Source organism: Archocentrus centrarchus, chromosome 12 (genome assembly GCF_007364275.1).
Source record: "Archocentrus centrarchus isolate MPI-CPG fArcCen1 chromosome 12, fArcCen1, whole genome shotgun sequence".
In the NCBI taxonomy this organism is placed as follows: domain Eukaryota; kingdom Metazoa; phylum Chordata; class Actinopteri; order Cichliformes; family Cichlidae; genus Archocentrus; species Archocentrus centrarchus.
The window spans coordinates 15,715,606-15,731,276 of record NC_044357.1 but is presented as its reverse complement, the minus strand read 5'-3'; the positions used below and the strand labels follow the sequence as shown (position 1 = coordinate 15,731,276).

General features: G+C 45.7%; 1 protein-coding gene across 1 annotated transcript in view; it reads right to left on the bottom strand.

The window, feature by feature from the left end:
- Window positions 1-2,306: 2,306 nt before the first annotated feature.
- The window catches only part of LOC115789813 (transmembrane protein 132D-like), a 40,971-nt gene continuing 27,606 nt past the window's right edge, over window positions 2,307-15,671 (bottom strand). Inside the window, exons 7-10 of the mRNA XM_030743337.1 lie at window positions 9,103-9,283; window positions 8,751-8,864; window positions 8,475-8,666; window positions 2,307-4,650 (exon numbers count right to left, since the gene is read on the bottom strand). Of these exons, the coding sequence (XP_030599197.1) occupies window positions 3,151-4,650; window positions 8,475-8,666; window positions 8,751-8,864; window positions 9,103-9,283 (1,987 nt within the window). The 3' untranslated portion in view covers window positions 2,307-3,150. The remainder of the gene's footprint in view (window positions 4,651-8,474; window positions 8,667-8,750; window positions 8,865-9,102; window positions 9,284-15,671) is intronic.

Here is a 15,671-nt window from a genome sequence, read left to right as displayed (position 1 = left end):
GCATTTTTGGCCACAGCAGCTTTTCTAGATAGTGGAGGGAGACAGGAAATGGGGGAAAAATACAGGGGAAGACACGTGGGCAAATTGGCGACAGACCGGGATGCGAACCCATGCCGCAACACGGCATGAGTATGTGGTTGCTGGCTTCACCACTAAGCCACCCAGGCACTCATTGACTTTAGATTCTGATCCATCATGAAATACCATCTGGAAAGCATCTGATTGGTAACGGGTTCATTCTTCATGAGAATGAGCCCAAACTCACTGCCAAAGCAGTAAAAGCATACCTGAATAAAAAACACTCAATGGAACACTTTCAGTCATGGATTGGCCTCCCTAGAGCCCAGACCTCAACATTGCTAAAGTATTATGGGATCATCTTGACAGAGAATGTAACAAAAAGCAGCCAACATCCAGAGAAGAGCTTTGAGTGTCCTTCAAGAAGTCGGGAGAACTATTCCTGATGACTACTTAAAGAAATTACAAGAAAGCTGCCTCAGAGACTTCAGGCTATGATAAAGAATAAAGTTGGTTATACCAAATATTGACTTTCAGGCTGGTTAGAATTGTAAAAACGTTTTTCATCATATACTGTGTGTCCATGTATGTTTGCACATTTTTCATACTTCACTGCACCTAATTCCCATTTTTCCTACCAAAATATGAAGTGGGTGTCTCAAGATTTTTGCACAGTACTATATAATTTGCATCAAGGAAAAATGATTTGCTGATTTTCTTAAAACCCCTTAAGCTTTATACTGTATTAATCATTATACACTATAGTTTCCCCATTTGCACTTTCATCCAACTAACCAGGTAACCAGACATCCAACCTGTGGGAAAGCAGACTTGTCAAATAAGTAATGACCTCGTCTCTTCTGGCCAACGTTATCAGGACTGTTCCATAGAGATGGTCCACTAATGCATATTAATCCTCTAACACAATGACCCCAATCCCTTAAATGTGTCAACAGGGAAGCTGATGCTCCAGATTACAGATCCAGCTGTAATGATATGATGGGACTCCTGTCTTGTTTGAAAATTAACACACACAATTTATGATTTACATACTTGATTATACGCAGTAGTCACGGTTGCTGAGTGTATGAATCTCAATGGATTATTGCTAGTATAATGTAGCTAGAAATCTACGTTATGATGCTGTTTTCCAACCACTCTTTTTGCAGCAAAATCTTGTATGATGAGTATGACTAACTGAAAAGCTTTTCCAAAACTGTGATAAAGCCAGACATTTCACACAGACATAATTTAAATGGCATTTAGTTTATATGTGGGAGCCCAAGATTGAATGAATCTGACAGCAAAAAGGTTTCCAAAAAGCCACAGCATTTAAGTGGGAAAACATGGTGAGACATATTTGGTGATTATTGTCATACCAACTGTGCAGCTTTCATATCTTAATCAGTTCTGTGTCTGAACTTTTGAGTTCTGAATTCTCTGCCCTGTTTGATAGAGAGGGTCCACAATCAGAGATGCTGGGCCACGATGCAGCACAGAGACAGCTTTAAATCACTGCTTATCGCTGAGATGAGTTTGTTTACTTTTCCTACTGTTGCTGGACAGATAAATCGGCTGGAAAGAAGAGACGGTTTGTGCACATACAAAAAACGCTGGCCCTGTAGGTAGAGAATTTGGGAGAAAGTTATTAAAATTGCTTTTATCAACACTCTAAATCCACCCGATGCTGTTGTGCAGCAGGGAGTGACAATGTGCGCCGTCATATCCAACGCTGCCAATTCCTGAGGTGCGTGGCATCAGATTATCTGGGCTTCTTTAAGCTGGTGAGGTTGTTTATGCAACACCGTTACAGAATGTAATTTTAAAAGGTGTAGCAGCGGTCACCTCAGAGACACGGGGGGTGGGGGTGGAGGGGAGTGAGAAAAAAAAGAGACAAATGAGCCATGAGTTATAATATGCAAGCCTCAACCATTGATAAAATACCTGGTATTCTTTGGGGACACAGTCAAGATACCCAGAATGAGAATCAGTTTCTTTCCACTGAGCTTTCTCTTCCTCTCAGAGTTATTTTATGCAGCAGGGCAGAATCTCAGTATTGGCAGGCATTTCAAATACACTTCCGTCAGAGCGACATTTCAATGATAACATCAACCTTAAATGACATTCAACGGTGATTAAGCATAATTAAATCCTGTGGATTCCTACCAAAGCTTTAGCCTGTAATCCAAACCATTCACGATATTTTCCTGTGAATCACGTTGCTATTTTAAAAACAATGAGAGAATTAAATCCTTTTTCAATTATAATGAATCTATTTGGTTCTTTTATTGATATAATCTCAAAGGAAATACACGTCACATTTTGGTTTAAAAAAAAGAAGGATGTTACAGAAAAAAAGGCATATTTTTTTTCATTTGCATATGAACAATCTTACAGTTGAACATGTTCACTGTGTCGGGAGACCAAGATTACACAGTTTTTACAATTTGTAGAACCAGGCCCCCAGGAGAAGCCTGAAGCCCAAGGTAACTTTGTTAAAAATTTCAGGGATGTCCATCTCAAACTCTGCAAAGTCTATTTGCATTTCATTTGAATAAATATCTGGCGAAGACTGTAGTGACAGATTGCTCAAAATAACTTGATAAATGTTGCATATTCTCTGACAAATTGCACAGAGTCTTCAGGTATTCTCTAGAGGAATCCTACAAAAAGTACAAAAGGATGGAAAAGAATAGAATTACTTACAAGAAATATCCCCCATTGAAACTGGAGCTGTTTCTCAGGGGCAGCAGGATTGTGAAAAAGCAAAAGGAGCTGAACATTTATTTTGAATTTGAAATGTAAAAATAAGTAACAGCATAGAGACTGTCTATATTTACAGGAATAAATCAGTAGAGCTTATAGGGTTTTTTTTCTTTTTTTTTCAAATGTAATAATTTTGCATCAGAGGATAAAACCATGCAAATTGCTTTCAGTCTTTACAAAGAACAGAGTATCACTTCATCTTGGTCTGTACAGGTTTGCACTGGGCACAAAAGTTAAATACAAAATCTCCTTCATGTAATCATGTACACCCTAAACCATCCTTTTTCCTTTTTATAGAAAAATGAAAGTTTTCCTTTTATACATCCTATACACATACACACCTTAAAAAAAAAAAAAAAAAAAAGCTCACTGGGGTTCTCCTAGAGGTTTGACTACAGGCCATGGCATGTCAGGTAAAGGTGTTTGAGGTTCAGCAGGGGCCTGCTGTTGCTTTTGCTTCTGTTGGTTGGCCCAGTCTAATTCAACACCATTCTTCTTCAGTGCAGCCAAGTGCTTGATGTCCAGCGTGGTGAAGGTGGTGAACTGGACCTGATTTCTCTTACTGGTGGGAGAATGAAGAGGCTCGCTGCGGTGAGGCCTCGCCAGTAGGGTGGCTGAACGGTTTGCCATGGGATCAACTGCCTTTCCTTGAAACTGCTGGTGCTGAGAGCTGTTCCTGCTGCGTCCCAGGGTGGCAGTTCTTTCTGGGACAGCCGCGGCACTCACTGTGGGCAACGTGCTTTCTAGGCTGCGATGGCCCATGGAATCTATCGAACTGCGGGACTCCAGGGGGCGATGAGGCTCGCGTTTTAGTGTGGACACTTGAGCTGGGGCACCTGAGGTAGGAGCACTGTGATTGGTGTTCCCCAGCCAAACCCAGTCATGCTTGTGACCCTTTGTGTCTGTGCTGGGGTCTGTCCCGGCCTGTATGGGGGTCTTTTGTTTCCTGAAACAGAGACTATATGATGCACAGTTGAGCAAAAAAGCCAAAATGGCTACACAGGAGACCCCCACCAAGGCATACATGCCAATTTCCATGTCCGTCATAGCTTTGAATGTCCTAATGAGGTCACTCTCAATTAATTTGGGAGTTTTAGATTTAGGCGGCTCCTTCTTGGGTGTAACTTCTACTTTAGGAGTATCATTGTCTGGAGGGGAATCGGGGTTGTCAAGCATGTTTCCATAGCTTTTCCTATTCCCTTCTTCTTTACGGACAACATCCACTGTTGTTACTATAGGTTTGGCAGTGCTAAGTTGTGTACTTAAGATCAATTTTCTGATTGTTGTAGGAGAAGCTGTGGTAGTGACAGTATAGGTGGAACCTTTTGGAGCTTTGGTGGTCTTTCCAATCCAGACAACATGTGGCTGTGCATTTCTGGTTGAAATTGTCGTTGGGGTGGTAGTTTTTGCCAGAATAGACTCTTGCTGGTCAGACAGATTGGTTCTGTTCAGCTGTTTATCCATCTCTGTGACAGCACTGTTTGATGTCACTGTTGTTTTGCTCATCACTTTTGATGCACTGCCATTTAAATCCTTATTTCTGTCAGTGCCCCCTTTCCCTTCTCCTGCTGCAGTTCTGCTGCTACTTTGGAAATTGATCTTGAGAAGCCCTGAGCCCACTGCCAACTTGCTCTTCCTTTTAGATTTCTGGCATTCTTCACAGATCCTCAGTTCCACCCTCACGAGTGCTCCCCGGCCTTCGCCTTCACTTTCTGCTACTACAAATGCAGACTGTGGGGTGCGGCGCATTGTGGCCACCCGCTCATCTGGTGTAGAGACTGTCAGAGAGTAGATACTACGGTCGAACAGCTCCAGTGGAACAACTGCCCCATCGCTGAATGAAACCCAGCAGCTGACCAATGCCTCCTAAGAGGAAGAAAGGAAGAAAAGAAAGCAAGAAAGAATGCATGAGGTTATATGTTGAAAATCAGGTGAGAGTATAGGCAGTAAATCAATACCTCCCTTGGGCTATATTCTCATTATTTTTAAAAATGCTAAACTTCCTATGCCAATCTCTTTAAAGTATATAATATCAATGTTAATCCCTTTAAAGTACATACTAGTAAGTAGTTCAGCAATAGCTATGCACTCTGGCTGAATTGCATTCTATACCATAAATATATTATGATACTCTAATAAAAGTCATTCAAAAAGAAACAACAAAAAGTAATTAATGACCAGAACTGGCCAGTCAAATTACATTAATGCACAGTGACCTATTTCCTGCAGCTAATGTGAGCTACTAACTCACCAAAGACCTAACCTATATTTTGGATTTGAATACATTATGAATTGCCCTGAGCAAAACATTAACAGCCTGCCATCACAGACACAAATGGCTGGTCATGGGCACTGGCGTGGTTCAAATAGTTTGTTATTGACAGAGCAGATCAGCAACAGTCAGTGTGTACTGGAGGTAAAGTGAGTTGTCGTTCCAGCAGCTATGGACTGCCTAATTGCTGCCCCATGCCTGCGACAGGGAGCTGGTTTAAAATAGGCAGGCTGCCACGGCTAAATGTGTGAGTGAGCTTTTAAAATGATCATCTATGCACCCTGTCTGCCTCTCCCGCTCTCTCACACAGCATGGTGGCTGCAGATGATGGTCGAGGCTGCGAACACAAAGAACTCACATTCAGAGAGGCAAGGAGAAAACACAAATATTATTAAACCCCTAAGGTCAATCTGCTCTGCTCTGGGGGTACTTTAAATTCAAGTTCTTCCTGTAGGAGGCCATTATATCTGTGTTGCAAGATGAATATTTAGGGTATGTTAATAACACACTTTTTTATTATGGCAAGTTCAAGTGTAATTTTAAGCTCTGTCTCAAAAGGTTTTCAATGAGAAATATATTGTTTATGGTGCTTATACTACCTCTGCTCCTTGTGCAGGAACAGCTGAACCCTAACCGGGAAAAAAAAAAAAAAAGCTTAAATGAATGTTGAACAGTGCAGTTATTACCCAAGACATTTCTCTTGCTGCACTTGTGTTTGCAATCCTTAAAATTCAGACTGTGCTTAAAGAAGCTGAAAACCATCATGATATATGAGACATCCATCCTCCAAAGTTCTCACACTGGGGTGTTTTAGACTATAGCAAACAACAAGGACTCTTCTCCTTCTTCTTTTGGCTGCTCTCTCTTTAGGGGTCACCACAGCGGATCATCTGCCACTATCTTACCCTATCTCTACCATCGTATCCTGTCACACCAACCCACTGCATGTCCTCCTTCACTACATCGATGAATCTTCTCTGTGGTCTTCCATATACTCCATATTTAACATCCTTTGTCCAGTATATCACTATCTTTCATCTGCACATGTACAAATCATCTCAAACTTTGTCTCCAAACTGCTCCCCCTGAGCTGTCCCTCTGATGTTCTCATTTCTAATCCTGTCCATTCTGGTCACTCCCAAAGAAAATCCTAACATCCTCAACTCTGCCACCTAGAGCTCTACCTTCTGTCTTTTTGTTAGTGCCACAGTCTTCAAACCATAGCAGGTCTCACTACCATTTTGTAAACCTTCCCTTTCACTCTTGCTGCTATTCGTCTGTCACAAATCATTCCCATCCCTCGTCTCCACTTGCTTCACTGTACGTGTACTCTCTTCTTCACCTCTTTTGTACACTGTCCATTGCTTTGGATGGTTGACCTGGGGTTGACCACCTTCACCACCTCTGCTCCATCACATTCATCTTCCCACCTGTCTCCCTCACATTCATGCACACGTATACTGTCTTGCTTCTACTGACTTTCATTCCTCTTCTCTCCAGTACCTCCACCTCTCCAGGCTCTCTTCCACCTGCTGCTGGCTTGCACTGCATATCACAATGTCATCTGCAAACATCATAGTCCATGGAGACTGTTGCCTGGCCTCATCTGTCAACTTGTCCATCACCACTGCAAACAAGAAGGGGCTCAGAGCCGAATCCTGATGTAATCCCACCCCCACCTTGAACCCATCTGTCACTCGCACCACTGTCTCACTGCCTTCATACATGTCCTACACCACCCTCACATACTTCTCTGCCACTCTTGACTTCCTCATACAGCACCACAGTTCCTCTCTTGGCACTCTATCATATGCATTCTCTACACAAAGCCACGGTGCAGCTCCTTCTGACCTTTTCTGTACTTCTCCATCAGCACTCACAGCAAAGTTTGCATCTGTAGTGCTCTTTCTTAGCAGGAAGCCATACTGCTGCTCACTGATCGTCACCTCTCTCCTTAACCCAGCTTCAACAACTCTTTCCCACAGCTTTATACTACGGCTCATCAGCTTTATCCTTCTGTAGTTACTACAGCTCTGCACATCACCCTTGTTCTTGAAAGTAAGTACAGTACCAGTACACTTCTTCTCCATTCCTCAGGCATCCCCTCACTCTCTGAGATTGTGTTAAACAATCTGGTTAAAAAGTCCACTGCCCTCTCCTATAGACATCTCCATACCTCCACAACAAAGCTAATAAATGTCAAAAAGTTATATCAACTGTTATTGTTAATAGAGTACGAAAGAAAGGTGATATGACTTGCAAGCATGGACTCCTTTATGAACCTCACAAGGATTGGTCAGTGGCATATTTTACCTGCTTCTACACTGAATACCAGGGACTACTTCAGGCTTAAATTAAGAAACACTAGATTTCAAAGGAGAATTGCTGATACATACAGGACCAGTCAAAGATTTGGACACATTTGCCCAGTGGGTGAGTGTATCCAAACCTTTCACTGGTACAGTATGTCACAAGTGGTTCATGTTTCACACAAGTCACTTTTATGAGGTTTGATTTCAAATCAAAACATGGAACAACTTTTTGACTTTACCAGGCGTTTCTGTTCTGTTCAGAGTACAGCAAACATGTTGAACTAAAGAGACAAGTCTGTGAACACGATGATGTTATTTATGCTCTTGCACGGAGCTGAATAACTGTTTCCAGACTGGTGTGTTAGTAATAAAAGGATGGAATTTGTGAAGAAAAAATATTGTGCACTCTCACCTTCAATATTTAAACAAAAAATTGGCAAACTCTGAATTTCTATTTGTGATCTTAGCTAAGCTGTATTATGAAAGCTTGCCTATGGGGACAACACTGACAGACACATTCACAGCACTAGATCAAAAATTTCAAAGATGTAATTTAAAGAAATGTTCAGAGTACAGATTGTCAGCTTGATTTTCTCAAGGGGCACTCTTGCACAATGACAGGAGGCCAGGGGCTAGTTAAAAACAAACAATAATATTTATCAGATAAAAATGAAACAATGGTAAAAGGAGTAAAAGGGCCACAAGTCATCTTTCGTTGAAATGATGGATGGATGGATGGATGAATGGATGGATGCTAATGGCAAACTAGCTGACACCGTAAGGAGATTTTTGGTATAAAGTTGTGCTGAGTTACTTCTTGGGGGTGTTGGGTTGCGGTGTCTGGGGTGCATTTTTTTTATATCTGCTCTATGCTTACAGTACTTGGTAGAGCAGCTAATCCTATACAAAAAGTGATCTTGAGTTTCATATGGCCAAGCTGTTATTCAGTTTCAATGTGAAAATTTTGCAGTGAGGCTAAAAATGAATAATTCTCAAATTAACTTGCATGAAAAATTCTATTTTCACGCTTGTTAAGTACCATCATGAACAAATGAGGTGCTTTAAACTTGTATGCTTTTGTGTGCAACAATTTTCTGGCTGCTTACCTGTTTGTGCTGCATGATCATCTCTTTAGTAGTTGCCGTGGCAACAATAGCCCTGTTGCTCCCTGGACTGAGTTGCAGGGACAGAGAGAGCCCAGACACCAACTGCACTCCGAGCTCTGTCACGCTCACTTTATCCTCCACCACCCTGATGCTCCTCTCAGCCAGGACTGCTGACGTCAGAGGGGACAGTACCTGCAACAAGTGCATCCTTTTTCCAGCTTAAGATGGATATACATGATGCTCGCACCGTGCAAACAAACACAGTTAATGACTCACCTGTACAGTAGTGGTGCCCACAGCCCTTCCTTGCAGCACCACCCCGTCCTGCACTCTAGCTACATCAGGATCTGCTACGTTTAGAGAGTAGCGCACGAGGTTGGTCACATCTATCTGTCAATCAAAACAAGAAAATAGATTAACTATTATGGTAAAAGGTCAGGTGGCTTTTAATCATAGTTAGCACAAGCATGCAGAGAAAAGCTATCAACCTCTTGTTTTAAATGTGACAGTGTATAATTATTATGGCTTCCCTATATTTATAAAGCATGAAACTGAAGACTGGGCATGTCAAGCCTAATAAAGCCTGCTGGCATGTGGGCTGCATTTGGAAATGTTAAAATGCTTGTACCTGCCAATCAGAACCCAGAAAGTATTCAACAGGTTTTTCCCCCGTTAGCGCGTCTGGGAGTGCCTCAGTGTCAGGCTGGGCTACAAAGGGTGTGAGCACCCTTACTGTAGAGTGCTGGTACTGCAGCATGCAACCCCTGCCCTTCCTCATCTCCTCCTCTTCTTCACTGTCCCATGTAGACCTGACACAAAAAAAGAATAAAACACAGTGAGTTACATACTCCTTATTGACAGATTGACTGTATAAATGTGAACATTTTTGTTCAAGAAACAAGCACTTAGCACTTAGCAGAATGACTGTAAGCATTATGTGTACTATACAGTGGGGGGAAATCATTATTTGAGCCACTGCTGAATTTCACTTCCAGTGAAATGAACAGTCTCTAATTTTTATGGTAATTTTATTTTTAACACAGAGAGAGAATATGTCATGTCCTGGGCCGTTGGCCCAGCGTTTTGTGTTAATTTATTTCCTGAGTTTGTCCTCCCTGTATGTTTGTCATGTTCCCAGTGTTGTGACTTGTCTGCGTGTTCCTTGGTTTATCACTTCCTGTTTTATTTTGCCAATGTGATTTCCTTGTGCTTTGTGTTTAGCTTTGCTTCCCCTGTGTAATTAGTTTCATTTGCCTCACCTGTTGTTCCCTGCTGTTTCCTCTTGCCCTGATTACCCATTGTGTACTTAAGCCCTCAGTTTTCATTTGTTCTCTGTCGCGTCGTTGATGTTTTGTGCCCGCATGTTCCTGTGTTCCCTGTGCCTGCCCTTCGTCTCCCTGTGCCTCCCTTCAAAGGTTTTTGTATTTGTGTTTCCCCGTTGAAATAAATCCCCTTTTTAGTTATGTTTGCTTCTGGAGTCCTTCATGTGAGTCCTTCCTCGTCCGTTTCCTCCCCGGCCATGACAGAACGACGCGACCATTACAAAACCCCCTCCGGCTCCAATTTTTTCGACGGCACTCGTCTAGCGCTGGGGGGCCCGGCGTCTTTGAACAGTCCCCGTCATCGTCACTCACCTGCCTCCCCTTTCGCTGATCCCTCCCTTCCTCGGCAGCCGCGGAGGAGAGGGAGTTCCCGGCAGCAACGGCGGAAGGCACCCCGAGACCCGAGCGGTATAACGCCGCGGACCGCTTCACCACTTCACACCCAATCCTCCGTTTCCGTGAGTAACACTGGCTTCAACGCTACTATGCCTGCGGACAATTATTCCCGTCACCCCCCTGCCTTTCCCCTCCCTGAGGTGGCAAAGCAGACCATTATCTGTTGGGTGGATTCACTGGTTATGGACCTTCTGGCTGACCCATGTGAGCAGGAACAGCAACAGCTCACGGCCCAGCTGCAAGGGCTAGTCGATGATTACCCTTGGTTATTTGGCTCTCTGCATGGGTTAGTGCAGGATTTCTTAACCTCCACCCTTCACCTACAGCAGTCCCCAGTGTCAGCTCATTCTCAGTCCCCAGTGTCAGCGCATTCTCAGTGCCCGGTGTCAGCTGTGTCTCAGTCTCCCCAGTCAGCTGTGCCTCAGGCTGCTTCCACGCAGTCAGCTCCTCTCCCTAGCTCACAGTCAGTCTCCTCGCAGTCAGTCTCCTCGCAGTCAGTCTCCTCGCAGTCAGTCTCCTCGCAGTCAGTCTCCTCGCAGTCAGCTCTAACGCCCTTAGCTCCTGCTCTCTCTAGCTCGCAGTCTGCTCTTTCTGTCTCCCGGCCTGCTTCCACGCGGCCAGTTTTGACGTACTCAGGCCCCTCTAGCCTTCAGTCGGTTTCCCTAATGTCTGTTCACCCTAGCACTCTGTCAGTTCCTCCAGTGTCAGTTCCTCCAGTGTCAGCTCCTCCTCAGTCGCAGTGTTCCCAGTCAGCTGTAGCTCCAGCTCCTCCTCAGTCGCAGTGTTCCCAGTCAGCTGTAGCTCCAGCTCCTCCTCAGTCGCAGTGTTCCCAGTCAGCTGTAGCTCCAGCTCCTCCTCAGTCGCAGTGTTCCCAGTCAGCTGTAGCTCCAGCTCCTCCTCAGTCGCAGTCTCAGACCCCTCAGTTAGCTCCAGCTCCCTCTGCTCACCCTGCTCCCGCTCCCTTGGCTCCAGCTCCCCCTGCACCCGTACCTGTTCCGCGGGTGGGGGCAGCCACGGACGGGCTGACCTCTGCACCCGTTCCTGTTCCGCGGGTGGGGGCAGCCACGGACGGGCTGACCTCTGCACCCGTTCCTGTTCCGCGGGTGGGGGCAGCCACGGACGGGCTGACCTCTGCACCCGTTCCTGTTCCGCGGGTGGGGGCAACCAGGTCCAAGCCTTCGCATCGGTTTTCTGTGTTAGCTGCAGCAGCAGGGTCTCAGTCAGCTCTAGCTCCAGTCGCTCTCCCTCGCCTTCAGTCAGCTCCAGTAACTCTTCCTCGGTCCCCAGTGTCAGCTGTTTCAGTGCCCTCTCAGTCAGTTCCCTCAGCCCCTGTCTTAGTTCCTTCGGTTTTGGTCCCAGTTCCCTCAGCTCCTGCTCCTTCTGTAGCTCCAGTAGTGTCAGCTCCCTCTCAGGCCCCAGTGTCAGCGAGCTCTCGGTCTGTCTCCACGCAGCCAGATCTCCCTAGCTCTCGGTCTGTTTCCACGCAGCCAGATCTCCCTAGCTCTCGGTCTGTTTCCACGCAGCCAGATCTCTCTCGCTCGCAGTCTGTTTCCACGCAGCCAGATCTCCCTAGCTCACAGCCCGCTCTCTCTGGCTCCCGGCCTGCTTCCACGCAGCCAGTCGTCTCCCGGCCTGCTTCCACGCAGCCAGTCGTCTCCCGGCCTGCTTCCACGCAGCCAGTCGTCTCCCGGCCTGCTTCCACGCAGCCAGTCGTCTCCCGGCCTGCTTCCACGCAGCCAGTCGTCTCCCGGCCTGCTTCCACGCAGCCAGTCGTCTCCCGGCCTGCTTCCACGCAGCCAGTCGTCTCCCGGCCTGCTTCCACGCAGTCCCCTGCACCTCGGCTATTCCTCGAGCAGCCCCTGCTGCTCAATAAAGCAGCAGTGTGCCCTGTTCCGCGGTCCCAGCCTACGCATCCGGTGCCTGCTCCCCATCGCCGCTGGGAGCGCGGTCGGCCTCCAGTGTCTCCTCCTCGTCGTCGCCGCCGCCGCTGGGAGCGCGGTCGGCCTCCAGTGACTCCTCCTCGTCGTCGCCGCCGCCGCTGGGAGCGCGGTCGGCCTCCAGTGACTCCTCCTCGTCGTCGCCGCCGCCGCTGGGAGCGCGGTCGGCCTCCAGTGACTCCTCCTCGCCGCCGCCGCTGGGAGCGCGGTCGGCCTCCAGTGTCTTCTCCTCGTCTCCGCCGCCGCCGCTGGGAGCGCGGTCAGCCTCCGGTGCCTGCTCCCCGTCGCCGCCGCCGCTGGGAGCGCGGTCGGCCTCCAGTGATTCCTTCTCGTCCTCGTCGCCGCCGCCGCTGGGAGCGCGGTCGGCCTCCCTCGTTGGGATTTTGCTTTGTGGCCCCTTGGCCCCTGCGGCCTCCTGAACTGTGTGTTTTTTGTTTTTGGATTTCCCACTGACTCCCCTGAACTGTGGACTGTTTTTTCCCCTGCTGTTTTTTGTTTTGTCATAGCTCCTGGACTGTTCCTTGTTTCGGCCCCCTGTTTTGGACATTGGAGCTCTCCGGCCTTGTGCCGTCGCTTTTTGTTTCATCCGGTTGTTTTTTTTTTTTTTTTTTTGCTTCTCGTCCCCGTGTTTTGTTCTTGTTTGGACTGTGTTGCCTCTGCTCTGCCTCATTTTGATGCCCCCTGTTGGACTGTCTCCGGCCTTGTGCCGTCGCCTTTTGTTCTGGTCCTGTGTTTTTGTTTTCTTCCTGTCCGGGTTTGATTTGTTTTGTTCACGCCCTGTGATTTCTGTTTTGCTCCCTGTCTTTGTTTTTGTTTCGGGCCCTCCCTCCTGGTCCCCCGCCTCCCGCCCTTGTCTGGTTTTGTTTCTGGTTTTGGCCGTCGGGAGCCGGCCTTTGAGGGGGGGGGGTACTGTCATGTCCTGGGCCGTTGGCCCAGCGTTTTGTGTTAATTTATTTCCTGAGTTTGTCCTCCCTGTATGTTTGTCATGTTCCCAGTGTTGTGACTTGTCTGCGTGTTCCTTGGTTTATCACTTCCTGTTTTATTTTGCCAATGTGATTTCCTTGTGCTTTGTGTTTAGCTTTGCTTCCCCTGTGTAATTAGTTTCATTTGCCTCACCTGTTGTTCCCTGCTGTTTCCTCTTGCCCTGATTACCCATTGTGTATTTAAGCCCTCAGTTTTCATTTGTTCTCTGTCGCGTCGTTGATGTTTTGTGCCCGCATGTTCCTGTGTTCCCTGTGCCTGCCCTTCGTCTCCCTGTGCCTCCCTTCAAAGGTTTTTGTATTTGTGTTTCCCCGTTGAAATAAATCCCCTTTTTAGTTATGTTTGCTTCTGGAGTCCTTCATGTGAGTCCTTCCTCGTCCGTTTCCTCCCCGGCCATGACAGAATATCAACCAAATATCCAGAAAAAAACACATTACATAAAAGTTATATTTGAATGTCATTGAGTGAAATAAGTATCTGATCCCCTAAAACCCAGCCAGAATTCTGGCTCCTACAGATTGATTGCGCCACAATCAATCGATCAATTACACATACTCCTCATCTCAACTCATCATGTGTATAAAGCACACCTGTCTGCAGAATCAGTTTCTTTCATTCCAACCTCTCCACCACAATGGGCAAGACCAAAGGGCTGTCAAGGATGTCAGGAACAAGATTCTAGACCTGCACAAGGCTGGAAGACCATCAGCAATGTTGGTGTGATTATTCAGAAATGGAAGACACAAAATGATCATCAGTCGTCTTCGGCCTGGAGCTCCATGCAAGATCTTGCCTCATGGGGTGAAGATGATCATGAGAAAGGTGGTGGATCAAGCCAAAACTACATGGGAGGTGCCTTCTTAAGCCTGTACATGTGTGTAAGAACCCACTGTGACACAGGTGTCACAGTTTCACATGTTCTGGAAATTTTCTTGAATAAGTTTTGAATTTAAAAGATTTTTGAAATTCTGAATACATTTTCCTTCAAAGAGAAATGGCTGTGGGCACTTAGGGGTTACGTTTCCCAGTGAACATCTAAATGATTCAAAGAAGGCTTGGGAGAAAGTGCTGTCGTCAGATGAAACCAAAATCAAGCTCTTTGGCATCAACTAGACCTGAAATTATATCAACAGCAAGCCAGACTTGCTATCTCCACCTGCTTCCAGTAGTGTGCACACAGTACAACTGACACTAAAAAAAAGAAAAACATTAATTTAATCTGTAGCAATAAGTGGTGGTAAGCTGAAGGAAAACATTGAAGACCAGCAGCAGCGTAGCTGTTGCTGCTGCAGAGGCAAAACACACGCTGAGTGACCTTTTCCGCTAAATGAATTGAAGTTAAATTAAACAGAATCCCACAGCTGAGTGGTTTGTTTATGGGTGATAGAGGTTAAGCTGTGAACCATCCTCAAACCCCTCAGCAATGATCATATAATTATCATACACGCAGCTGGTCTGCCACACACTGCACCACAGGTGTGCTGGAGGGTTGGTGAATATGTTTTTACACTGCAGGCGCAAAGTTCCTGTCAAGAGCTACAGTCCCAATAAACATCATTATTATATAGCCTAAGGTGAGAGCTTAACGTGATGGAAATGCTGCTTAAACCAGCGTGACTCAACGCCAGACAGCAAAGTTACTCTAAATCCTGTTTATGTTCATGTTCATGAAAGTTATCAGCATGATGCTGACCATCCATATGCAGAGGATAAACAGGACTTATTTCAGGTTCTATCAATATATCTGTATTACAGTACTGTGCAGAAATCCTGAGCCAGCTTCTTCAAATTTTGTTTCCAACGAGCAAGACTTTCCTGTCATTTCATGAAGCGGTCTTGAGCAATAGTTCTCCAGGCTTTCTGAAGGTCTCTCAAAGGTTTACTTTGGACATGAGAAGTGTTTTCACTCATTTTCAGTCCAGTCCTTGTACCTGACCATTTTTAGATTTGTTTGCTTATTTGTTTGTTAAACCACTTAATACAATTACTCAAACATAAAAAGGTGCCTAATTCAAAATACGAGTAAAATACATGTACTTACATGTAATTACAGGGTACTTCCACCCTTAGTCGAGGGCCGTATTATGAAGTGTTACCCAAAGTTCTACCTTTAGGTACTTTGTTACTAGTAGCCTGTCACAGAAACTCAGAATTTGTTTCCATTTCTTTAGGTTGATCTAGTGATAACAGTTTAACAGGCAGAAAACAATATTTCTCATCAACAAGGTGATTCCCCAAGAGCTGTTAGCATATCTTGGCATGGTGTAGACAGTGGACAAAGTGTAGGACAAAAGAAGAAGAGGAAGATGAAAACTATCTACAGCAGATGAACAATGTCTGAAAAATCACGTCCTTAAGAAATTGGGGGAAAAAAATCCAGAGAAGCCATGACACAGAACCTTAGAGATGCATCTCGCACTTCAGCTGATCTATCTACTGTACTGTTCACTGAAGCCTCATTAGAAATGGTTTCAGTGAAATTGTGGCTGTCAAGAAGCCATTCTTAAGGAAGGGAAACAGATAGAAAAGGCTGAGGTATGCCAACTTACACAAGAACTCAA